At 43.6% G+C, this 26,980-nt stretch overlaps 1 protein-coding gene across 2 annotated transcripts in view; it reads right to left on the reverse strand.

The window, feature by feature from the left end:
- The window catches only part of LOC132590042 (cytosolic phospholipase A2 epsilon-like), a 139,498-nt gene that overhangs the window by 111,382 nt on the left and 1,136 nt on the right, over positions 1 to 26,980 (reverse strand). The window contains exon 2 of one of the 2 annotated variants that reach the window (XM_060262879.1): positions 2,717 to 2,786. In XM_060262879.1, the coding sequence (XP_060118862.1) occupies positions 2,717 to 2,786 (70 nt within the window). Of the gene's footprint in view, positions 1 to 2,712; positions 2,787 to 26,980 lie in introns of both variants that reach the window. The other variant, XM_060262878.1, reaches the window with a different exon arrangement.

The following is a 26,980-nucleotide window of genomic DNA, read 5'->3' on the forward strand; positions in this document are numbered from 1 at the left end:
TGTATGTATCTGGCTTGAGAAGGTCCTGAATTATTATGGTAGTCTTCTGTATTGAGAATAACTGTGGCATTCCCCTTATCCGCTGCAAGAACCAGTATGTCCTTGTCAGTGTTGAGGTGATCTTTCTGCATGGGTGAGGTTGCTTTTTGGAGGTTTAGCGTGTTGTAAGATTCTTGATGATTCTCTTCTTATTTCTTCTGTAATGTGTCGTGGGAGGTTGCGAATACTGGCTTCAATGTTTGCGATAATGTCTTCTGTAGGAATTCTGGAAGGGGTGATGGCGAAGTTCCCTCCTTTGGAGAGCACAGAGATTTCAGCTGTTGTCAGTTGTCGTTTGGACAGGTTGACGACTGTGCGTTGTGTGTCCAGTGTAGGAGAGGGTTGCTTGGTTCTGGAGATGTTGTTATACTTTCGTTTTTGTCGCTCAGTTGCCAGACCCATGGTGGATATATGAGAAGTGTGAGTGATGCGGTCAACAAGGTCCCAGTCATTTTTCTGTAGTTTGTTGCTGAGTTCAAGGTGAATGAGAAGAAGTTGGCGGTCATTGAGGGCTAGATCCCGCTGGGTTTGGTGTATTCTGTCACGTAGGAGGGCTCTTTCCATACGGTTATAGATGCGATGAGCAGATGGAGTACTGAAGTGGCGTTTTTGCTGTAGAAAGTGGGGAGTGATCTCTGTATCTCGGCAGCATAGCAGAAAGGTGAGTGAGCAGAGGAGTTGGGCTTTTCTCTTGCGAAGTGTCTCCAGCCATCGGATCAGGTGGTAGGATTCCTCCCCGTAGAGGCATGTTTTCTGGCTTGTTTCAGCCAGAAAAATCAGCTGTAGCTGAAATGCACTTCAAGAAGGAGACCACGTCATCCACTTTGAAAGAACTGAAGTCCTTTCTACGGTCTCACATTATCATACCCGCCTGAACAGAGAAGCTATTGAGATTTACAAACACCAGCACAATTTTAACAGAAAGGAAGAAGGCATTTTCATCCACCAATCTTGGTACCCAGCTCTGCAAAACACCCTACAGACTATAAATTGCAGAAAGTCTCAGAACAACCAGCAAATCCCACAGAACAATCAGCACAGTCAACAACCATCTTCCTTATCTTCAAACCCCTTCCAACCCTCCCAGCAATTAACATAGAACAATGGTCACATTCAACAGCCAGTTTCCTTATCACTCCCTTCCAGGAAGCCCCACCAAACAATGGGCACATCCACAAACCACACCCCCTCCAGCCTAGAAATAGCAGTTCTCCAGCAGCCCTGGCCCCACTCAATGCACAGCAGCCAAGAAGGTCAGAGCGCCTGCTCCGGCTGCAACGCCACTGAGGATGTTCTCCGCAGCTGAGAACGAAACATCTGGAAGGAAAACTTTCTCCAGTAGAACATGGCACTTGAGCCCGAAAGATTCTACAAACCCTAATACATAGTTGCATTAATCTTCTGAGATCTGATATATTTGAGAGCTAGGAGTATGCCTTTGTACTAACTTATACTTAGGGCTTTTTTTGTAGCAGGAACTCCTTTGCATATTAGGCTACACCCCGCCCCCCAATGTAGCCAGTCCTCCAAGAGTTTACAGCAGGCCATGTAAGAAGAGCCCTATAAGCTCTTGGAGGTTTGGCTACATTAGGGGGGTGTAGTCTAATACACAATGGAGTTCCTGCTACAAAACAAGCCCTGCACTAACTAACACTAGCCAAAGCATTAGAAAATCATGATTACAAGCTTAATCAGACTGGATGGTAAGAAACAACACCCCCCCCCCCCAAAAAAAGATGGTGCTTCCATCTGCCATTTTTTCCAAAGGACTAGAGTCAAACCACAGAATCTCTGCAGTAGAAACTGAAGAGGGGGGGCATTTTTACATCCCATCAGAACCAGTGCAATGTACAGAGTACCCAGCATAATATTAACAAAGGATTGCTACTATACTACTCTTTCTGTCACCTATCAGTATAGGAATAAAAAAGTTTTGAGATTAAGTGAAAATAAAGGGAGGGACCCGATAAAAATAGGTGAAGGGAGACAGAAAGGAATAAGAAAAGTGTAGAAAAGGAGAGAAATTAAGAGAGGGAAAGATTATTTTATCTTGCTGCAAAATCTTAACTACTGTTTTGCAAGATCTGACTGAGCTTGGTGCAAGGAAAGGAAGAGAGAAAGGCTAGAATACCAGAGAAAATGACCTGCAGGCTGGCAATTCCTTTAGCAGCTGTCAGCATGATTTGTTAAGGAAGTTTGCTTGAAGCTTGGAGAAAAGGAAAGTTTAGCTGATCCTAGAGCTTTTTGCTATGCTCAGACTTCCCTGCACTCCTAGTGGCTGCAGCCAGAACTGCATTTTAAAAGGGAAAGCCATTTGGCTGGAGGCAGATGGACAATGCTGGCTTTGAGGGCCCCTTTCAAAAGCCTTCCTTAAGCTGTTCCTGAGGAGGACTGCCCCCTGCCCCCTCCCTTGGTATGCCACTGGCCATGTGAAGCTTTGAGCTAGGATGGGTTGTCCAAATGCTGGCCAATCCAATGGGCAGCCTTTTAGGGAGCCTGTAGAAAGAGGGATACAAGTTTAATGGGCAGTTCATATTGTAAATAACAAAATCTAGTTTAACCCATGTATTTTGTCTGATGTACTCATTCCAGGAAAAAGGGAAAAGAAAGTTACTGCCTAGAATACCTTAGGAAGTAAATGTTGTCAGGGATTTTCTGAAAGCACCAGAATACTCACATACATCTGCCGCTTGTAGATTTTTTATTTGTATGATTCTCACAAAGAGCAAGTTGCAAGGAAATTCCATCTGCAAAACAATAGCAAAATGTTTTATTGAACTATATATCTGTTGAAGGATATATGGTCAACTGGTTTAGTTTCCAAAGCTATGCAAAAGATCACAGAGAGCAAGACCCAACATGGTATAGTAAAGAGTGTTCAGATAGTTTTGCTGGCATACATTAGACCAGTCATTCTCTGTTAGCCTAACCAATCTCACAGGGCTGTTGTAAGAATAAAATATGGAAGGGAAATCCCAAGTTCATTGGAGAGAAAGCAAGATAAAAATGTACTACAAAGGTACTTACAAGTGTGATCACAATGAGGTGGAGCTACTTTATTTACCTGAGGAAACTAGTTTCTTAAAAAAAAACTATCAAGAAAAATAGGTAGAAACAATCTTAAATGTCCATACTTTACACATATGTACATTAATAAAAAAAATTCTATGTATAATGTTTTTTAGGGGGAGTCATATTAAATTATTAGGGTTTGTAGAATCTTTCGGGCTCAAGTGCCGTGTTCTACTGGAGAAAGTTTTCCTTCCAGACGTTTCGTTCTCAGCTGCGGAGAACATCCTCAGTGGCGTTGCAGCCGGAGCAGGCACTCTGAGCAATGCCACTGAGGATGTTCTCCGCAGTTGAGAACATCTGGAAGGAAAACTTTCTCCAGTAGAACATGGCACTTGAGCCCGAAAGATTCTACAAACCCTAATGATGTTACCAGCCGTGAAAACCTGAAATCTTTCATATTAAATTCATGGTCATCTTCTTTTGGGGTAAATATTATACAAGTAGAAAGACAATGGGATACAACGGAAAATGGCAGTCTGCTTCAAGCTACTCCATTACCTCCATAACATCTATAACAAACTAAATCCACATCCTGGTTATTTTCCTCCCCCTTTACTGCTGAGAATATGGAAACTCAAATCATAATGAATGTCAAAGTACAGGGTAAATTATACTAGACTCAGCTGGGGAACTGAGCATTTGCTTTCTGTGCCACATCCATGTTCTTTGCAGCATATGATTCCAGTTTTATTCAAGAACAGCTATTTGAGCCTTCACAAATAGTGTTCAATTTGGTAATCCTAAACCACACAAATAAAGCACTATGTTAAAGGGAAACAAAGCCCCATTATTCCAATTCATATAAATTATTATCTATGATTATACTATCCATAGTGGCTACTGATGAAAACATATGCTTCTGCAGATGAGTAGAACACCAATCAAAGATTCAGCCTTACATATAACCTTATCAACCTGTTGTTGCTCAAACAGGGAGGGAAATACATGAATGAACTGAAGAAACTGAAATCAAATTGCACATACATAGTGCTGTTCTATACCAGATTCTGAAATTTAAAAAGCCATAACTGGTATGACATGAAAGCCATTGTGGTTGTAGTGGTTAGCATTAGAGTAGGAAAACCAAGCTTGAACCCTACTCTTCCATGAGGCACACTGGGTGACGTAGGATAACTACCTGTCCAAACAAGTTCCAGGCAGGAGTCCCAAGCACCCGGGCAGCCAATAATCCACAAGATAAATCATAGAGGAAAGCAACCTAAATGTTTATGTTTGTTATTAATTTTAAAACATTTATGCTGCCTTTCCAGAAAACTTGACTAAGGCATTTTACACACAAAAATTATAAATTATTAAATTAAAATCCACGATTAAAAACCTGCCTCACTTCTGAAGGGGAGGGTACAGAGAGCATGGCTTGTGAGGCAGATTTTCACTGGTAGACTGGACAATGTGGGAGGAAGCACTCATTCAGGTAGTGTCAGGACAGGTACCCCAGGGTTATACAATGGATACTTTCACACAGCAACTGTTTGTAAGTAGATCTTGCCATTCTTATACAGTAAACATCCAGTTGCAAATGCATTATTTAGCATGTGTGAATGAACCTAGTACCATGTGATTTGCAGCCAAATAGAGCTCACTTGTTGGGTTTCCCTTAAATATACCCAAGAGAAAAACACATGGATCTCCAAGCCAGGGCTGAGCATGGCAAGGCACCATATTCAGGGCACACAGAAAGGAACTGAGGGACAGCACTGTGTAGTGATTAGAGCAGGGGTGTCAAACATGCAGATTGGGGGCCAAATCAGGCCCCTGGAGGGCTCCTATCAGGCCCCCGAGCAACCGGCTGTCGTCTGCTTCCTTCTCCCTCTCTCTTGCGTCCTTCTGCATAACAGTTTGCTTTGCCAGGCTTGCTTAATTGCTCAGGAGCTACAGAGCAAAACCTCTATTTTCTCCATTGGCTGAGGCTCCCCCCCCCCAGTCCCCTGGGGAAGGAAAGAAAGAGCCAGAGCTTCCTTTGCCTAATTCCCTGGATTCCATGGGAGAAATACAAAGAAAGCATCCTTAAGACCAATGAGTGCTAATGTTTGAAGCATGTTTTAAGTTTTAAAAAAAACTGTATTTGTCTGTGTTCTTTATAAAGTTTATATCTCTGCTACCTAATCTTAAATAGGTACACACATGGCCCAACCTGATATGGCTCGGCCTAACCTGACATGGCCTGGCCCAACAAGGTCTCATTTATGTCAGATCCGGCCCTCATAACAAATGAGTATGACACCCCTAGATCAGAGTGTTGGACTGGGATTTGACAGGCCCAGGTTAGAAGCTTCACTGTACAATGGAAATTTGCTGAGTTACCATAGGTCAATCACACTCTTTAAGCTTACAAGGTTGCTGTGATAATAAAATGTAAAGTGGGAGAATGTTTTAAGCCACTGGGTTCCCACTGAGGACAAGAGATATATAAATGAAGCCAATGAGAAAGATTTAGAGACAAATTTTTGCTTCAGTTATAGGGCTTGCTGTTTGTATAGAAAAATATTATTTTTTTCCCCTGGCTGAGGCAAATCAGAAAATTATCTTGAGCAAGCTAACAGGTATATTTCTTGATTGATTAAAGGCAAGTAGAAGACAGATTCTAGGTTCTAGGCATATTTCAAACACAAAAAGAAGGGGAAGTCTTAAGGCAGGATGAGATGTGATAGTGGCCGTCTTAGCTACCTGAATGAGCTGAGATTTTTAGAAGAAATTCCAACTGGCTCCTATTGCGTTAGTTTTTGTAGTAGTAGTAGTAGTAGTTTTTTTTTTTAAACTTAAGAATGCTTTATTGAGTTAAGAAGTGCGATACAGATATAACAAACGAAAACCATGAGTATGCATCAAATATCAAATATCAAAACATGACACCATGAAACATTACAGAGTGCAGTTACGAAAGTAATTGACAGGACATCAATATAGTGTGGTATGAGGCATTGGGGATTCTATTATCAGCATAAACTTTATCAATGAAAGGTCGCCATTTTTCTATAAAATTTGAGGAAGCAATTTGTTGGGAACGATGAGGGCCTAAGTCATAAATGAGCTTATCCAGTGCAAAATAATCCCACAATTTTAACCACCAAGTTTGTCGTGAGGGGGAAGAGTGTTGTTTCCAAACTAGAGCTATTGCAAATTTAGCAGCCACAAACATGAGTGAGATCAATTCCTCTGCAGATTCTGGGATATTTGAGTTATCTAGAAGATTTAAAAGGGCAAATTCGGGCGTAAATGGAGGAGAGTATGATGTGAGTTCTTGTACTTCTTGATAGATTTGTCTCCAAAAGCTATTTATGATTGGGCAGTGCCACCAGGAGTGGAGAAAAGTGCCCTCTGTCCACAGTTCTTGAAACAGAGGGGTGAGATGGAAGACGAGTGCGCTAGCTGCACTGGGGTACGGTACCATCGTGTGAGGACTTTAAGGGCTTGAAGTTGGACATTCATTGCTTTCGTTTTATATATGGAAGAACCCCAGATGGCTTGCCATTGCTCCTCAGTTAGTTCTATCTGCAAATCTCGAGCCCAGGCACCTTGATAGGAGTGCGGCTTTGCATTAAGGGGGCTGAGTAGCAATTGATATATTTTTGATATCAGTCCTTTGATCGGGATTGAATCACCAAATAGGATCTTTTCAAAGCCAGCAAGGTGGACGCGCAGAGGGGGACTGAAGGAATGTGTATCTAATAAATGTTTAAGTTGAAGGTATTCGAACCAGGGTAGTCAAAGGTCAGAGTCAGCCTCCAGAGTCACTTTATCTTTCAGTACCCCCTTAAGAAGAACATCCGCAAATCGGGTCAGTCCTAGACGTTTCCATTGCATAAACGAGTCTTTACTCAGCGCCGGAGCGAACCAGGGCTGTCTAACAAAAGGGGTTAAGGAGGAGGTCGGGGGAGCTAACTTATTACGGTGTTTACGCCAAACCTGCAGCATGGAGGCCAAAAAAGGGTTCGGAGAAGAAGAAGTTTTGACGCGCTTAGACACACACCAGAGTTCCTCCTGGAAAGAGGGGGCCCTGAGATAAAAATCCTCGATCGACTTCCAGTCCGCCACGTAGGAGGACCTATAATATTTCACCAAATTAGTGAGGATAATAGCATCATGGTAGTTTGAAATATCTGGGACAGCTAATCCACCCAGCGAAATAGGCTGTCTACTTGAGGCAAAGTTGAGCCTTGGCTTCCGATGCTGCCACACAAATTCATTTATTTGGGATTGCCATTTATGCAGCAGAGAGGCTGGAACACACAGAGGGACCGCCCGTAAATAGAACACAATCTTAGGTAGAATTAATTATTTAATTAGATAGATACGCTCCAAAAGGGTGAAAAAAATTTTCCCCGAATGGATAGGAGAGAATTGATAGATTTGGAAATTTCTGTCTGGTTAACGGTTGGGAGAGTAGTGAAGTCTAACGGGATGTGAACACCAAGGTGTTTCCAAGATTTTCTAACCCATTTGTATCGGTAGTGCTTGCTGATAAAAGAAATAGAGGTAGAAGATAGGGTAATGGGGTGCAAGAGAGATTTATCAAAGTTTATGGTGAGGCCTGAGGCGATAGCGAAGTCTGAAAGATGAGAGTGAGTTGCTGGAAGTGACGAGGAAGGGTTGGTAAGATACAAGGTTATATCATCTGCGAAGAGACTAACTTTAAAAGCTTCGGTACCCACGAGAATACCAAGGATGCGAGCATCGTTCCTGATTTTGATGGCCAACGGCTCAATTGCAAGAGCGAATAGTAGGGGCGAGAGAGGGCAGCCTTGCCGTGTGCCTCTAGACAGACTGAAAATAGCTGAGTTTAAGTTGTTAATCCGAAGTAGTGCTGAAGGAGAGAGATAGAGGGATTGAAATTTGGGACCAAAATTCATTCTTTCTAGTAGGGAGTGCAGGTAGAGAGGTTCGACCGAGTCAAAGGCCTTCTCTATGTCTATAGATAGGATGCAGGCATCCTGAACAGCTTTGGTTTTGCAATGATGAATCAAATTCAGTGTTTTTTGGGTGACATCAGTTAAGTCATGACCAGGGATGAAACCCGACTGATCAGAGGCAATATAATTTGCCATAAAACTATTCAGTCGCCTTGTTAAGATGCTAGTAAAAAGTTTGTAGTCGGTGTTTAAAAGAGATATCGGTCGGTAAGACTTGGGGTCTAATTCATCTCTCTCTTTTTTGTGTAAAACAATAATTTTGGCAAGACTCCAAGACTGAGGGACTGAGCCAGAATCGAGAATATAGTTAAAAAGAGATAGTAAGTAGGAAGATAATGTAGAACTATAAGCTTTATAAAATTCAGAAGTGAAGCCATCCAGACCCGGCGATTTGTTTGTGCGCAATGATTTGATGGCTTCAGCAAGTTCCAGCTCATCAATGGGGCGGTCAAGACACTTTCTGTGGGCTTCTAGCAAAGTGGGGAGTGTAGTAACGGATTGAAAAAACTCAGAGATCGCTTCAGGTGGTGGGTTCTTGGATTGGTATAGAGAAGAGTAGAATTGACTAAAAATATCTAAAATAGACTTTGAAGAAGTGCATACAACGCCTTCGCGATTTCTGAGACCCTTCACATTCAGGTTGGTGGCTTGCTGTTTGGCTTTCCACGCTAGAAGCCTATGAAATTTTGGGCCCCGATAACAAAAGGCTTGTTTGGTAAATAGCAGATTACGTTTGATTTTTTCAGTATCCAGGGCCTCTAACCTTTTCCTTTCCTCTTGCAAGTGCTGAAATGTTTTTTTGCTGCAAGTGCGTTTATGTTGGAGTTCAAGATCTTTGATTTTCTCAGTCAAGAGTTTAATAAGATGTTGTTTTTTCTTTTTTTGGGTGGCAGCCAATGCAATAATTTTGCCTCTTAGGAAGGCTTTGCACGCATCCCAGACCGTTTGGGAAGGGATGTCATCAGAAAGATTGTGGCTAAAAAATTCCTTAATTTCCTGTTCGATTAGGTTGAAAAGTTCTTTATCTAATAATAAATAATTGTCAAGTCTCCAGGAAAAGCTACGGTCATATTGTACAGTTTTCTTAATAGAGCAGATAACTGGCGCATGATCAGACCAGAGTTTTGGTTCAATTGAGGCATCTACAAGAGCATTACAAAGAGAATCAGAAATAAAGATATAATCAATGCGCGTGTGAGTTTGATGCCGCGAAGAGAAGTAGGTAAAGTCCCGCTCATTTTGATGGAGAAACCTCCAGGAGTCTGTAAGCCCCATTTCTGACATTATTTTATTCAAGCCTGAGGGGGGAAAGCCTCGTCTGGGGGGGGGGGGAGTGGAGAGGCGAATGTTCCGATTTTCTGTCTAGCCGAGTGTCCATAAGGAAATTAAAATCGGCTCCGATAATTAAAGGGCCTTCCTGAAAAGCTTTTAATTTGTTCATAATCTCCCGGATAAATTCTAGTTGTCCCGAATTAGGCGCATAAATGGCAGCTAGGGTTGTGATTTTGTCATTGAGTCTACCCTTAACAAAAAGAAATCTACCACGTTCATCTATCTCAGAGGCCAAGCAAGAAAACTGAACTGAACGTGAGAGTAAAATGGCAACCCCCCTGGCATGAGAGGAACCAGAGGCTGTGAAAGACACAGGAAAATGGGCAGAGTGAAATAGGGGATTAATGTCATTTCGTAAGTGTGTCTCTTGTAGAAAGATAATGTCTAGAGCACGTTTCTTCAACCCTGAGAGGATGCGTCTAGATTTGATTTTGCTATTAAGCCCTCGACAGTTCAGCGAAAAGATTTTTAGGTCCAGGGCCATTTAGGTCAAAATATATGGATTATAAATTAGGTCTCCCGTCAGGGACCAAGGACGGAGACGATAGACAATTACAATGTAAGATCCATAGCAGGGAAATGCAGTATGAGACCTCATGACTATGAAAAAGGATGGTTTGCATGTGAGTGAATGTAGGACAGTGTCCCAATCTATGATTACTGCGGGAATATAATGGGATATTGGAAAGGTACTAATTGCTATAACAGGGCTAAATAGAAATAGTAGTTTAAGCCAACTTGGCGGGCCTTTGAGAAAGAAAAATGACGAGCACAGGAGAAAACGGGCCACTGATCCAAAAAGCAAGCCCATAAAACATGAAGGCATATACATTTTGTTCCTAGGACAAATGAATTGCATCAGTGTCAAGTCAAACAAACAAGAACTAGAAAAAAGGCAAAGAAACCTATACAGAACTAATAGACAATCATGTGATATCCCTAGTTGAACAGCAGATGGCATACTAGAGTAGCAGCATAAGTGGTAACCAGCATATCTAACACTATAATACAAGTAACAGCAATAAGTGTACCTCATCCCCACCCCCCTCCCCCTTTCTCTGTCCCCTCTGTATATAAATGATGGTCAAAGATAGATTGGAAAGATGTCTGCAGGGGGACAGAACTCCCATCGGATACATTAAATAACAGAACCAGTAACCAGCACATGGGGAAAACCCATGGGTCCCAGGAAACCACCCAAGACCGGGGTCCTTGTACCCTTCCACTACACATTCCCCTCATTCTTGAGAGCTGGAGAGCCAAGCCCCACTCTACCCTCACCCCCCCAACCCTCCCTCAGATGTTAATTATCATATAAGACAAAGCTTTAAAGTAAGATAACATAAGATAACAACGCAGGTTTATGATGAGTTTACTGATTGCAGTGACTGTATAGAGTCCGGAGCCTGGGCTGGTTCATGCAAATGGGCTGAGATTTTACGATCCTTAGGCGGTGACACGAAGGTCCATTTTCGCTTTTGTGACTTACGATCCAGCTCCATCGGAACATCTATGTTGAGTGACTGAAGTAGATACAAACCAGCTTCAGGGTCTTCAATAGTCCAGCTTTTCCCTTGGCGATGTATGACAAGTCTGCCTGAGGGCGACCATCTATAGCGGATGCTTGCTGCGGCCAGCTTTTGAGCAATAGGTTTGAGGGTTTCTGTTGATAGATCTGGGAAAGCAAGTATTTTCTTATCCTTATAGGGAAGACCATTAAGGCTTCTGGCAGTGTCTAAGATCTTTTTCTTAACTCGTATGTCAGCCAGTTCGATGATGACATCTCGGGAGCCGTGGGAGCGGGAGGAGAAGGTTGAACCCAGTCGATAAGCACGAACAATGTATGGAGCGATGCCATCCTCCAGCTGAAGGGCTGTAGAAAACCACGATGCTAGGAAGCTGGCCAGGTCTGAGGTTCCTTCCTCGTGTTCTTCAAAGCCTCGCAGCTTAACATGTCGTTCCCGCGCTTTGTTATCTAGTGCCAGAATTTTGTCTGTGGCCCAGCGTTCTTGTCTCTGAAGATGTCGGATTTCCTCTTGATTAGTAAGGCCTGTTTCTAACGCTGAGTTAGCTGTGGCTGTGGCTTCTTGTAAAGTGATTTGTAAGGAGCTGATCTGATCTGTAATTGGCTTGAGTATAGCCGCCATGTTGTCTAGCATTTCTGACTGAAATGAGCTCAGGGTATTATGGAATTCTTTCGCTGTGAGGAGATCTGGTGAGGGAAGCAGACTAGCAGCGCCATCTGCCATATTTGACGTTTTGTGCGGCCTTGACAGGGAGCGATCAGATTGTGAGCTGGAGTCCAGAAAGGATTTAAGAAGCCGAGCGCTAGCTAAAGATGAGTTATTCTTTTTATGGGACGATTTTCCCATAGTCTGATAAGAAATAGGATATAAAAACCTGCGTCGATGAGGGAGGGTGAGGAGATCGGGTCAGGAGCTAAAGCCTCACACGTCTGTCGCCATTCGCGCCGACGCCACGCCCCCCCTATTGCGTTAGTGTATCTGAAACACTGTTTGTTTACATCCTGCTCCCTTGCTCCTGAATGGGACTCAAGGCAGCAAACAACATACAAAAATACATCCAATAAAACAGTAAAAAGGATACAATAAATAAACTTTTAAAATATAAAATATATCTTTTAAAATAAAATATAAAACAGTACAAAGGATACAATAAGTAAACTTTTGGAATATAAAATACAAAACTTTTCTCCACTTAGGGCAGAACTATTTTCTCTTTTACTTTTGGCAGGGAAAATAGTGATGGTAAAATATTGGAAACTAGTCAAAGTCCCATCTTTAACAATTTAAATAGACATTATAATCAAAAACAAAAGCTTTTTTAAAAATATAAAAGGATCAAAATTTTACCTCAGTTAAAATCTATCCACTAACAAACAGGGTAGGATACATGAATGGTGAATACACAGTCGGAGCATAATTTACCAGCTGCCTGGTGGATCACAATTACTTGAAGGCTGCCCAAAAAAGTGGCCTTTAGGGAACCTAAGGAGGTTTCACAAGGCACTTACCTTTTCAGGCAGCTGGTTCTACAGGCAGAGGGTCACTACCAAGAAGGTCCTAACCCTTGTTGACACAAGGTGGACAGTTCATGGACTAGGCACCATCAATAAATTCAGAGATGAAGACTGGGAGGATCGTGCTGGGAGAGGGGATCCCAAAGGCATGATGGTCCCAGGCTGTTTAGGGTTTTACAGATAAGTACCAATGCTTTGAATTGGCACTGTAAACTAATTGGGAGCCAGTGAAGCTAGGATATATGTGCTGACCGGGATGGTTGTATCAGCAGTCTGATAGCTGTGTTCTGGACCAGTTGCAGTTCACAAAGCATCTTCAAAGATGTCGCTGCATAGAGTGTCTTACAGTACTCCAGTTTCAAGGTGACCACTGAGGGAATTACCATGGCAAAGTACACAATTGTTTTGGACTCACAATTGGCAAACTGCATCAATGTCCATGTATAATTATGGACTGTGAGCTCCCTAATTTCCATTGTTAATTGAAAAATTAAACATTTACCCCACTTAAAATGTCCCATCAGGAGTTAGGAACCCCCTGAGTCCCGTTTATAAATATCTGAATGTATGAGCATATCATGTATGCTTCTAGGTCTTTTCCAATCTATCTTTGGAAAACTGGAACGCCCTGGCAATTTTTCCACGATGTGCAAATGTCTATGAATTATGCCTTTAATCTGATTTGACATTATAGAATATTGAAAAGCATGGTAACCAAAAAAAAAGCCCACAGGAAAAAAGCTCACAGAAGAAACCTCACAATCATAAATGCTCACAGGAAAGAAGCCCACATGAAAAATGCTCACACAGAAAAAGCCCATATAGAAAAAATCTCACACAGAAAGAAGCCCACATGGAAAGAAGCCCACATCAGAAAATACCATGTAAAGCACCATAGATAATTTATAATTGTGGATAACCATTCACTTCCATTTATGAGAATGTACAGGTATATTCTATGTTGTTGTTTTAGGATTAAAATATGTCATATTCACATGCAACAATTTGTGTTGTAATTTTATAAAGTATAATTAAATAATAATTTCACTATGTTATTAGTATATTTGATGGACTGCAGAGGGACCTGGCTTGCCACAAACTAACACTGGCTAATGCACAGGCAGGCTGCCTAGAGGTGAAAAAGAAGACATATGAAGCACTACATGACATGGTTGCCACTTCTGTGCAGCAATATGAGCATGGTCAATATGAGCATGGTCGGTGTATGGGGAGTAAGCAGCTGCGTGAGGCACTGCCTCACTTACAGAGCACCGCCGGGTGCCCCATCCCCGCCGCTCTCGGCTTCCTGAGTCACAGACCTGGGAAGCTGAGAGCAGCATGTCAGCATGCACTCTCCTCGAAGCCTGGCTTCCATTGCAAAGGAAGCCGGGCTTGGAGGAGAAAGCCCCCTGCCAAGCTGCTCTCGCCTTGAAGGCAAGAGCTGCTGAGTGGGGCAGATTCTCCCACAAACTTGACTTCCCTTGCAAGGAAAGCCAGGCTCATCGGAGAATGCCTGAGCAGTGTGCTCTTGGAGACTGCCCTGAGAAGTGCCTTTGAAAGCGCACTGAGCAGGCATGGCTCGCCTGCAGCCCTGTTCTCAGCCTTCTTGGGCAAGCTGTGCTCTTGGAGGCAGTCCAAGACTGCTCTAAGAAGGGTAGACTCGGAGTGCCTCCAAGAGCACAGGCACAACTTGCCAGTGAGCTGAGCATTTAAGAGCGCACTGGGCAGGTGTGACGTGGCTGGAGTCTGCCCTGCCCTCCCCTGCTGCACACTGCACCTGTCCTCCCCACAGGCAGGGGTGTAGTGGTGGGGCAGGAACAGGTGGGGGGTGCAGGGCAGGTGCCAGCCTGGGGCACCCGAGGCCCTAGCAGTGGGCCTGAATATGAGCAGATGGAAGATAAACTTATTTAAAGAGACTGGATAATTTGCAATGAAGAATTATATCTGAGTTGTTATTATTGTCAGTGTTGTTCTTAAATAATAGTTGCTTTTACTATTAGAGTTAGGCAGTCTTTTGGTGTAACACTTGGTATAACACAATGTATTTGTTAAAATACAAATAAAGGGAAATTGAGCTAGGAAATTGACTTATTTTAATGTTATATTATGGTTCTGTTATCTTAGGGTATTAATTTTAATAACAAAATAAGTGAATAATATTAATTATTTGAAAAAAAATAAGCCATATAGTTGTTCAAAAGCTGTGAATACTAGGCAGTACTTTAGAAATTACTACATACCACATTTAAAAGGTTGACAAATTAATAAAGTATTTTATTTTATTTTAAAATATTTTGATATAGAGTTTAATTTCAGTTATTATTGTTTTTCCTTCTTAATAAAATTCATTGATAAAAGTAAGCGGGACTTTGGTAACCATTTTACAGTTTGATGAGACAAAGTGATTAATTCAAGATCAGATTGGTTTATGAACTGAACACGCTTAATATAGAAGACTTTTACTTTAGAATTATGAAATTGAGTTATGCAAATTTATGTGGAAGAATATAGAAGGTTAATGTAGCTCACAGAAATAAGATGAGATGAAATAATGAAGTATGTATGTACATATGGTATTACTTCTTCTTACCCCTCCCATTTCCCATTCCCATCTCCCTTTGAACAATACAATTGTATTAAAACAATAAAGTTCATTGATAACAAAATGGTCACGTATTTCTTGTATTTTCCTTTCTAAACCTTTACTCTCAAAAGCATTAAAGCCCTCTACATACAGTCTAATTTTGTATAGTAATGACTTAACATACTAATAACATAGCAAAATTATTATTTAATTATACTTGATAAAATCATGTTGCATGTGAATATGACATATTTTAATCCTAAAATAACAACATAAAATATAGGTAATACCTGTTCATTCTCATAAAAGGAGATGAATAGTTATCCACAATTATAAAGAGCCCTGTGGCACAGAGTGGTAAAGCTGTAGTACTGCAGTCGGAGCCCTCTGCTCACGACCTGAGCTTGATCCCAGCAGAAGCTGGTTCAGGTAGCCAGCTCCAGGTTGGCTCAGCCTTCCATCCTTCCAAGGTCAGTAAAATGAGTACCCAGCTTGCTGGGGGGAAGTGTAGATGACTGGGGAAGGCAATGGCAAACCACCCCATAAAAAGTCTGCCGTGAAAACGTTGTGAAAGCAATGTCACCCCAGAGTCGAAAACAACTGGTGCTTGCACAGGGGACTACCTTTATTATGCTTTAAAAGCCAGTTTGGTGTAGTGGTTAAGTGCGTGGATTCTTATCTGGGAGAACCGGGTTTGATTCCCCATTCCTCCACTTACAGCTGCTGGAATGGCCTTGGGTCAGCCATAGTTCTTGCAGAGTTGTCCTTGAAAGGGCAGCTTCTGTGAGAGCTCTCTGAGCCCCACTTACCTCACAGGGTAAAGAAGAACATGAAGAAGATATTGGATTTATATCCCGCCCTCCACTTCGAATCTCAGAGTGGCTCACAATCTCCTTTTCCTTCCTCCCTCACAACAGATACCCTGTGAGGTGGGTGGGACTGAGAAGGAGATTGTGAGCCACTCTGATATTCAGAGTGGAGGGCAGGATATAAACCCAATATCTTCTTTTTCTTTAAATGGTATTTTCCCATGTGAATTTCTTTCCGTGTGGGCTTTTTTCCCATGAGGGCTTCTTTTCCGTGTGGGCTTTTTTTCTGTGAGCATTTATGACCATGGGCTTCTTCCCTGTGGGCTTCTTTCATGGAACTGAAAAGCACATGCTAAGGAATCATCCAGCTGATCTTGTTTCTTATTCTGCAACAACTGCTGCCTAATTGTACAATTAGCCCTGGATCTTGCCTTCATATTGTGTTCGCTGGGTAACCCAGATCACAAAATTGTTTGCTAAGTTTAATACTGTCCTTGACATAATCAAACTGCCTAGTAGAGTTGCATTCAATGTGCAAAAATTGACTGTAAGGGAGATTGTTGAAGTTTGTTTGGTGATAGTCGATAATGTCCATAAATAAATTTAAACCTAAATCAGTATATATGCCAAGTGTCATTGAACCTCTATTATTAGCATTTGCAAGACATTCAAGAATTGGAATTATACTTTTAATCTGATTTCACATTACAGAATATTGAAACACACACACTAAGGAGTCATCCAACCATTTTTGTTGATAGTTCCATTGTTAAATTGTAACACAACCAGAAGAAGACCTCTGTAACGTGCCTATTTTCAACCTGGGAAGCATGTAGTCACATATTGGCACCTAGAGGCTGGATGGATTGTATGCAATCAAATTGGGTGACTGTCAATTTGTGCATTAAAAAGAAGATTCTTTGGCTTGACATCAATGGACTTTGTTTTGAATTCCAATAGAAAGTAATGGACTGTGTACTTAAATAACTTAGGCTGAGGTCAGACGCACATAAACTGATGAGATGGGCATAGATGAAAGCCAGATGCATGTCGGATTTTATGCAGTTGTCCAAACATCAGCATCTGGCAATGGTCATTGGCTCATTCGTGTCCTGAACTGCCATGACTGAGACGCGGACTTTTTTGATAGTACATTAAATCCGGAATAAGAATGCTTCCAACGACTCCCGCGCATACTTTCTATGTTTGAACGCTCCATTGTAGCCGACTTGTCGCAAGCGCACATCTGCTTCCCTGTGAGAGCCCACTCCAAATGATATCATTGCACCAGCAATTGTTGACTCAGCCTTCCAACCTCCCGAGGTTGGTAAAATATGTACCCAGCTTGCTGGGGGGGGGGGGGGGAGGTATAGATGACTGGGAAGGCAATGGCAAACCACCGCGTAAAAGGAGGCACCAGACAAGGCAGCATCAACATAGACGCTGAAATTCCCCAAAACTATCAGGTTGAGGAAACGAAAGCCCCACTTAGCCACCACCTCAGCCAACCTCAGCAAGGAGATATCCAGCAAGCTGGGCAGACAGTGAATCACCAAGACTCCCACCATCTCCCTGGCACCAAGCCTACACAATCAGTGTCAGCAATATTTAGTGCAGGAACGCTCTCAAAAGACAAAGTATCTCCCATGATAATTGTTACCCACACACACACACCTTCCTTCTGTTCGGGGCTGATGAAGGATCAAGTATTCAGAGGGAGTCAACAAATGAAAACCACCACTTCATCCTCATCCACCCAGATCTAAGCATGCCAGATCAAAATTGACTTTCCTAATAAGTTCTTCAAGGGAGGTGGCCCTATTCATAATCAATCTGACATGGTATAACATCAAGCTTGAAGAGGAGGGTAAAGAAGTCTGGGTCTGCACACCATCATCCCTTGAGATGGGAAACAGATTGCTGTACCTCCCACTTCCCCATTTTACAGATTCCCTTCAGCTGAGTTCCCTCTAAGCTGAGTTACTGTGAGCTAGTTCACAAATTTTTAGCCTCCCTCTCTCTCTCTCTCTCTCAGCTTGACTTCGCGAACGAAGATTTAAGAAGGGTGCAGTAATCCACGTCTGCTGCAGGTTCGCTGGTGGCTGACAAGACCAATGCGGGACAGGCAGATCCGGCCGCGGTGGCTGCAGGGAAAAGTCTGATTTGGGGTTGGTGCTGTAGCAGTGCGATTCTTCCTCAATCTCCTTTTGTCCTCAAGACCAGCTATGCGTGCGTTCTCAAAGGAAGAGACAGCCTGATGGATGGTTTGCCTCCATGCTTTGCGATCTGAGGCTAGGTCAGACCACTGGTGATGGTTGATGCGACAGGTGCCAAGGGATTTCTTCAAGGAGTCCTTGTACCTCTTCTTTGCTGCCCCTCTATTTCGATGGCCGGTGGAAAGTTCGCCATACAGAGCAATCTTGGGAAGGCGGTGGTTTTCCATCCTAGAAATATGCCCTGCCCAGCACAGCTGCGTCTTCAACAGCAGTGCTTCGATGCTGGTAACCTCCGCTCGCTTGAGGACTTCAGTGTTGGTCACAAAGTCACTCCAGTGGATGTTGAGGATGGTGCGAAGGCAGCGCTGATGAAAGCGCTCAAGGAGTCGCAGGTGATGATGGTATAAAACCCACGATTCGGAGCCGTAGATGAGGGTTGTCATCACAACCGCTTTGTAAACATTGATCTTTGTGCCTTTTTTCAGATGTTTGTTGCTCCACACTCTTTTGTGCAGTCGGCCAAATGCACGGTTTGCCTTTGCCAGCCTGTTGTCAATCTCCTTGTCGATCTTGGCATCTGAGGAGATGATGCACCCTAGGTAGCTGAACTGCTGGACTGTCTTCAGAACTGATTCACCCACAGTGATGCAGGGAGGGTGATAATCTTCCTGGGGTGCAGGCTGGTGGAGAACTTCTGTCTTCTTCAGACTAACTTCTAGGCCGAATAGCTTGGCAGCCTCTGCAAAGCAGGACGTCATATGCTGCAGAGGTGATATCGAGTGGGAGACGAGTGCAGCATCATCAGCAAATAATAGCTCCCGGATGAGTTTTTCCATTGTCTTGGAGTGAGCCTTTAGTCGCCTCAGGTTGAACAGGCTGCCATCAGTGCGATAGCGGATGTAGACACCATCGTCATCATCTAGATCTACTGCGGCTCTTTGAAGCATCATGCTAAAGAAGATCGTAAAGAGAGTTGGCGCGAGAACGCAGCCTTGCTTTACACCTGTGCCTATTGGGAAGGGCTCCGAGAGGTCGTTGCAGTGTCTGACTTGGCCTCGCTGGTCTTCATGTAGCTGGATGATCATGCTGAGGAACCTTGGGGGACATCCTAAACGTTCCAAGATTTGCCACAGGCCTTTCCTGCTAACAGTATCGAAAGCTTTGGTAAGGTCGACAAAAGTCACATATAGACCCTTGTTCTGTTCCCTGCATTTCTCTTGGAGCTGCCTGAGAACAAATACCATGTCGGTGGTGCTCCTGTTAGCTCTGAAGCCGCACTGGCTCTCTGGGAGGAGTTCTTCTGCAATGGTGGGCACCAGTCTGTTCAGGAGTATTCTGGCAAGGATTTTGCCTGCGATGGAGAGCAGGGTTATTCCCCGGTAGTTGGAGCAGTCTGACTTTTCTCCTTTGTTCTTGTGTAGAGTGATGATGATTGCATCGCGAAAGTCCTGTGGTAGTTTACCTTGTTCCCAGCAGGTGACAAGTACTTTGTTAAGTGTGCTATGTAGTACTGTGCCCCCATGCTTCCAGATCTCTGGTGGGATTCCATCAACTCCCGCTGCCTTGCCACTTTTCAGTTGCTTGATGGCTTTAACAGTCTCTTCTAGGGTGGGGATCTCATCCAACTCTGTTTTCACTGGTTGAAGTGGGGTGAGGTGGATTGCTGAATCTTGAACTAGGCGGTTGGAACTGAAGAGAGCCTGAAAATACTCCGACCACCGATTCAGTATGGATGCCTTGTCTGTGTGGAGCACTTGGCCGTCTGCACTACGCAAGGGACTCTGAGCCTGAAATGATGGGCCATATACTGCCTTCAGGGCTTCGTAGAACCCTCTTAAATCACCAGTGTCTGCACACAGCTGGGTCCACCACTTGTTCTGAATGTCTCGAAGCTTGCGCTGGAGGACGCTACATGCAGCGCGAAAGATTGCTTTTTTCCCGGGACAGGAGGGCTGAGCAAGATGTGCTTGGTAGGCAGATCTCTTTTTCGCTAGTAATTCTTGGATCTCTTGATTGTTCTCGTCAAACCAGTCCTTGTTTTTCTTTGTGGAGAACCCGAGGACTTCTTCAGAGATCGACAGGATGGTAGTTTTTAGGTGTTCCCAGAGTGCTTCTGGAGAAGGGTCTGTGGGGCAACTGGGGTCCTCAATTCTTGACTGGAGTTTTGCCTGGAAGGCAGCTTTAACTTCGGCTGACTGAAGGCTGCCAACCTGAAGCTTCCTCCGAGGGATACCTCCTCTCCTGGGTGTGGGTTTAAAGTGAAGACGGAGATTGCAGCGTACAAGACGATGATCCGTATGACATTCCGCACTGGGCATTACTCGAGTGTGTAAGACATCTCGAAGGTCTCTCTGGCGCACCAGAATGTAGTCAATAAGGTGCCAGTGCTTGGACCATGGGTGCATCCAGGTTGTCTTCAGGCTGTTCTTCTGCTGAAAGATAGTGTTGGTTATGGTGAACTGGTGCTCTGTGCAGAATTCTAGCAGGAGGCGCCCGTTATCATTGCATTTGACAATGCCGTGTTTGCCAAGTACTCCTTTCCAGGCTTCCGAGTCTTTACCTACTCTGGCATTGAAGTCACCAAGGATGATCACCTTGTCCTCTGTAGGGGTCTTCCGTACGAGGTTGCGTAGATCAGCATAGAACTTGTTCTTTTCTGCAGGATCTGCTTGAAGGGTTGGGGCATACACACTGAAGAGTGTTGCATGCTGCTTGTTTTGAAGTGGGAGGCGCATGGACATGATGCGATCTGAGTGACCTGTTGGCAGGTTTTCGAGTTTGGAGGCAATGGAGTTCCTGACCATGAAGCCAACGCCAGAAAGGCGGCTCTCAGCCTTTGACTTACCCAACCAGTAGAGGGTATAGCCAGCACCATGTTCTTGAAGACTACCTTCCTCAGGGAAACGGACCTCACTGAGAGCTGCTATGTCAATATTCAACCTGAGAAGTTCGTGGGCAACTAGAGCAGAGCGTCGTTCAGGGCGACCATTGTCTACTGTGTCAAGCATGGTTCTGATGTTCCAACACGCAAGCTTAAGTCTTTGCACACTTTGTGAGGCAGGTGCATGCCTTTTCTTTGTTGTTATTTTTTGACCGCAAGTAACGATGCCCGTTGTCCGTGGCTAGCCAACTGGGGTGGGGGAGACGAGCTTTGTTTAGGCCACCTTTTCTAGCCCCCTCTCCATGTGGAGCAAGCAGTGCTGTCCCTAGATAAGGCTGCTTGGTCGTTCAGGGTGCTGCCGAAAGATGCTTTCGTCTCCGGGTCAGCATCAGGTGACCAATACCCTGAACCGCCTACATGCAGGATCGGGACTGCGGCTTCCAGTGGCATCTTCCACCTGTCGTTTCGCCCCTTGCCCATCGCTGCAGGACTTGGTGTGTTGTGGGTTGTGGATGTGGATATGCCCTTCAGGCCTGCGCAGAGGAATTTTTAGGTGAAGCACAGTGTGCGCAGTACTGGCTCCACCCTTTCACCTTGGGGTCATCTGCCATGGCCCAGTAAGCCAGGACGCCGGCAGCGAGTCCTCCAGGTGGTAGGTGTTACATTAATGAGCTCTATCTGCCCGGGTTTGATGTTAGAGTTTTCCTTCTCTTGGCTGGCGAGGTTGGTGGGCCCAGCCTGCCCATCCGGTTATACCGCCGGACATTCAGTCGCACCATGACGTGGCAAACTCTGTGAGAAACGGGGGGGACCAGCGGGAAGGTGTTGCCACGGATGCAGTAATGCAGGAGAGGCCATTGCAGTGACCATCTGCCAGGCATAGCCGGACAGTGACCACGCGGCGTTCACTACACCGGGAAGGAGAGGCTATGTATTGCACATACACTTTCCCTGGGGGGGCAGGATACCCAAGGGAGAGCCCACCCCTCCCCCCCAGTTCACACAATTTTGTCTTAGTTCAGGAAGGATGACCCTAGAGTACACTAATTTATGCAGTAGCTCGCAGCTTTATTGCCAGTAGCTCACAAAGTAGAATTTTTGCTCACAAGACTCTGCAGCTTAGAGGGAACATTGCTAGCCATATAGGTACATCTCACAGCTTACTCTGGTTTCCCTCTTCACCTTTGAGAGGATCTGACCAGGTGTGCAGAAGCTTCATAGTGCATCAGAAAAACACAAATAAACCAAACCCCTATTAATCCAAGCCAAGCAATGGACCTCCACCCTACCCATCCACACAGTTGATACTTCCCCCTCTAATCACCAGCCAGTCATGGTCTGCAGGAGCTGCTGTCTCTAGTGAGATCGAGCAGCAGCTTCTGGAGTCCTCCTGGAACTTTTCTTGATGTTCCAACAAGGCAGTTCCAAGCACACCTGCTCTATTATTATTTAGGTAATATTGTGAATAAGTTGTTATTTGGCATTAGTGTTAACCCCGGGCTTTTTTGTAGGAGCTCATTTGCATATTAGGCCATATCCCTTGATGGCACCATTGTTTTCCACAGGGCTTTTTTTGTAGAAAAAGCCCTGCAGTAATTCATTTGCATATTAGGCCACACCCCTGATGCCAAGCCAGCTGGAACTGGATTCCTGTGTGTTCCTGCCCAAAAAAGCCGTGGTTAATACAGAAGGATCAACCATTTCTAACTATACTTTGATTAATTACTAAGGGATCCATATAATAGTCTAATAATTGGCTAGGTAAAGAGAAAATCTTGTTTCTAAGGCTGCTTTTCTTGCTGGTGAATATGATGAAATTATGTTAAATTATATCCATCCATCCCATTTCTCTTGCCACCTTTCAGCCATAGTATTGTAGGTGGCCCGAATTCATTTCCTGCAACTCATGTAACTTGTAGAAAGCTTTTCCCTGCAAAAACAATGTAAAGATAGCTGTATATAATCTCATAAGAGGCTGAGAATGTGGTAAATACACTACCTCTTCAACAAATATAGCAATATCTATATGTACGTGATCAACAATATTTATTGGTAGCTGTAGTTACGTTGAATGTCGCTTCAATCAGTTAGGCCTTTCTATTGAGTTTTATACAAACTTTTAAAATTTAGACTGTACAATGAGCAATGATGATGTCTCAGCTTTTGAGCACATAGAGCTCAGCTACACAAAGCTGTTCTCCACTTGGAAGAATTCCAGAATATGTAAGTAACCTGGAAATACCAGATTGAAGCCAGCATGTGGAACACAACACTGCAGCCCAAAACTGGAGAAGCATGTTAAAGGAGCAATTTGGCCCATGGTGGGAGGAGGAGGAGAGAAAGTCATGTTTCATGTGCAATAATCACAATGAACAAGCTTCCTGCTGTACAAGAGGGAGAAGGACCAATTTCTCCTGATTCTCTCTGTTCCTTCTCTCAGCATGTTGTTTCCCCAAATTATCTGAATGCTGGGCATTGGGGTAGCCTCCAGCATAAAAAAGTCCAAAGGCACCCTCACCACACCCCCACTTAGGGTTTTTCTTCCTTATAAATGTCTTTTAAAAACTGACTTCATTTTTTTAGTGCATTGTGTACCTTAACTTTATTCCTACATTTCAAAACTGCCTTTTCCTCTTATTTTATACTCTACCCAAAAATAAACCCCATATTTTTCATAGGTGATTACTCCCAGGAATGTGTGTCCTTATGGTAGATTAATAAAGCTGAAAACTGATTAATCTTTTAAACTCTGGAGAAGTTACATTGCTTACAATTGTAATTTCTCTGGTCTGGGGACAAGGAAGATACTCTATGCAGCCCTAGCATAACTCATAAGAAAATAAAATTAGAAGCCATAGAATTGGCCATCATAAGATGATGTGGGAGTTGCATTGCCAAAAGTGATGGGAACTAGACTATCCAATGCCATGTTATTTTCAATGAAAACTAGCATACTCTTTGTGGCAGGCAAAACTCATCAGGGACCCAAGTTCAAATCCCCACTCTGTCATGGAATTACCTACACATCCTCAAAGAAGAGGATGCTGTAAGGTCACCTCCATGCTTGAGAGGAGACAGCATTAATTACTCTCAGCATCCCACAATGTAAAAGGATGCATACACCAATCTCCAATTTTGATATATTTATTTCCTCCACAATGTCCCCACCCCCTGAATTAAACTCAAACAAATGGTTTACCATATAAATTAAATTCATTATTCCTGTTTGGTCCTTGAATCTGTTAATCTTCATTATGTTGTAATTTATTGCTCACCCTCGACCTATATGTATGGACTGGTAACTTCCATTTCAATGTCTCTGAGGAACTATGTGTGCACACGTAAGTTTATACCTGAATAAAACTTTGTTGTTTTTATTGTTGCCACTGGACTTGAACTTTGCTCTGCTGTTTGCATAGGGTTGTCAATCCCCAGGTGGGCAGAGGAATACAAAGCAAAAGCTCCCATGAAATCCATCCTCCAATGAATCAAAAAAATAACACTGTGATAAATACAAATGTATAATATGTTCAAGTTCCACAGAAGAAGAAGAATTGCAGATTTAAACCCTGCCCTTCTCTCTGAATCAGAGACTCAGAGCAGCTTACAATCTCCTTTATCTTCTCCCCTCACAACAGACACCCTGCGAGGTGGGTGGGACTGAGAGGGCTCTCACAGAAGCTGCCCTTTTAAGGACAACCTCTGCCAGAGCTATGGCTAACCCAAAGCCATTCCAGCAGGTGCAAGTGGAGGAGTGGGGAATCAAACCTGGTTTTCCCAGATAAGAGTCCACACACTTAACCATACACCAAACTGGCTCTGAATGAATAAATAACTCAGTCTCTTATACAGTCCAGGGAACAAATATATCAGAACACCAGTCCCTCCTTTTTCAGCAAATCAATGCCCAGACTTCTTTGGGAAAGTTCCGATAAGAATAATAGATGTTCAATCCCCAGGTGGGGGCAGGGGATCCCCCAGTTTGGAGGGCCTCCCCCTGCTTCAGGGTCATCAGAAAGCAAGGGGGAGAAAATGTTTGCTGGGCACTGCATTATTCTCTATTCCCATAGGGTATAATGGATAATTGATCCATGGGTATCTGGGGCATGGGGGGCTAATTTTTGAGTCAGAGGCACCAAATTTACAGCATAGCATCTAGTGCCCCTCCTCAAAACACCCTCCAAGTTTCAAAAATATTGGACCAGAGCGTCCAATTCTATGAGCCCCAAGAAAAGGTGCTCCTATCTTTCATTATTTCCAATGCAGGAAAGGCATTTAAAAGGTGTGTGGTCCCTTTAAATATGATGGCCAGAATTCCCTTTGGAGTTCAGTTATACTTGTCACAACCTTGCTCCTGGCTCCACCACAATGTCACCTGACCCCACCCCCAAAGTCCCCAGATATTTCTTGAATGGGACATGGCAAGGCAGTTGGCTCCTTTCCTGGAGCACGACGATCTAGCAACGGTGATTCATGCCACGGTCACCTCGAGGTTGGACTACTGTAACGCCCTCTACATGGGGCTGCCCTTGTGCCGAACCCGGAAGTTGTAGTTAGTGCAGAATGCCGCTGCCCGGCTGTTATTAGGGCTCCCAAGATGGGAGCACATTCGGCCAGGGCTTCGGGATCTGCACTGGCTGCCAATAATATACTGAGTCTGGTACAAGGTGCTGGTCATTACCTTTAAAGCCCTATATGGCCTAGGACCTGCCTACCTTAGGGACTGTCTCTCCCCACATGTTCCCCAGAGAGTACTGAGATCGGGTTCTCAAAACCTGCTTGTAATACCCGGGCCAAAGGAGGCCCGTTTGAAATCTACCAGGGATCGGGCCTTCTCGGTAACGGCGCCTTACTGGTGGAACCAGCTGCCGGAAGAGGTGAGGGCCCTGCGGGACCTTGGGAAGTTCCGCAGGGCCTGCAAGACAGTCCTCTTCCGGCTGGCTTACAACTAGCCGACACTGAGAATTTTGGATGGGGGTAGTGTGCATTCTGACAGACCGCTGGTTTTATGTTTTATGTTTTATTAACTTACTGTTTTAAACTGCTGCTAATTGATGTTTAAAGCCAAACCTATGTTAGATTTTATATGCTGTAAGCCGCTCTGAGCCACTCCGGTGGGAAGGGCGGGATACAAATCGAAAAATAAACAAACAAACAAACAAACAAACAACCATATGCTTGCATTATTGTTAGGCCTTGAGCCCACAGCGGCTGAGTATTACAATATAGGACTGCTAAATGTATTAGGTGTGGAAAGCTGTGGGTGTTTAAAGGGCCAACCTGGAGTATAATTTGGCAGAAAAGTGAGAGATATCTTGGTCTGAGACCAATAAATGTCACATAGAGCATTAGGGAAAATACCTTTACTATGTTTGGGGTGATGCCAGTCTTAACTCATAGGCACAGCAGGTATTCAATATACAGAAATGGACTTAAGTATTTTTGATACTGTTATTAAATTAAATTTTAGGTAATATTCTTTTAACTGCAGTTTGGTTTGGTCAGTTTAATAATAATAATAATAATAAATTTTTATTTATATCCCGCCCTCCCCGCTTAGGCAGGCTCAGGGTGGCTAACAACATATTCATATAAAAAGGTTATACAGTAATTTTAAATCAGCATTAAAAAAGTTATACAGTAATTTTAAAATCAGCATTATCTTAAAAACCATTCCAATTTACATTTCAGAAACAGGAAGTAGACTGACGTGCTGAACAAACAATTCTGCATTTGACAGTGATGAATGTTTGGCACACTGGTTATGTGTACATCATACTTGGATCTCCTTTGACATACTTAAAATTATGATGACAGCACAATCCACTTTTATGTCTTCATCTGCAAAAGCTCCCTTGAATTTAGCGGGACTTATGTAAGAGCTTGGTATGATGATACAACAAAAGTAATGGGGGAGCAGGGAGTTCACATTCAGAAACTTCCAAAGCCTTGAGATTGCTGCAAGCATCTTATGGCAATCTCACCCTCCTTCCTCCCTCACACACATGATTTCTTCTTTTCTTTTTTGCTATTTTCTTTTTACTTGTTTGTTTATGGCTATCCTACCAAGACACTC

Source organism: Heteronotia binoei, chromosome 21 (genome assembly GCF_032191835.1).
Source record: "Heteronotia binoei isolate CCM8104 ecotype False Entrance Well chromosome 21, APGP_CSIRO_Hbin_v1, whole genome shotgun sequence".
NCBI lineage: Eukaryota > Metazoa > Chordata > Lepidosauria > Squamata > Gekkonidae > Heteronotia > Heteronotia binoei.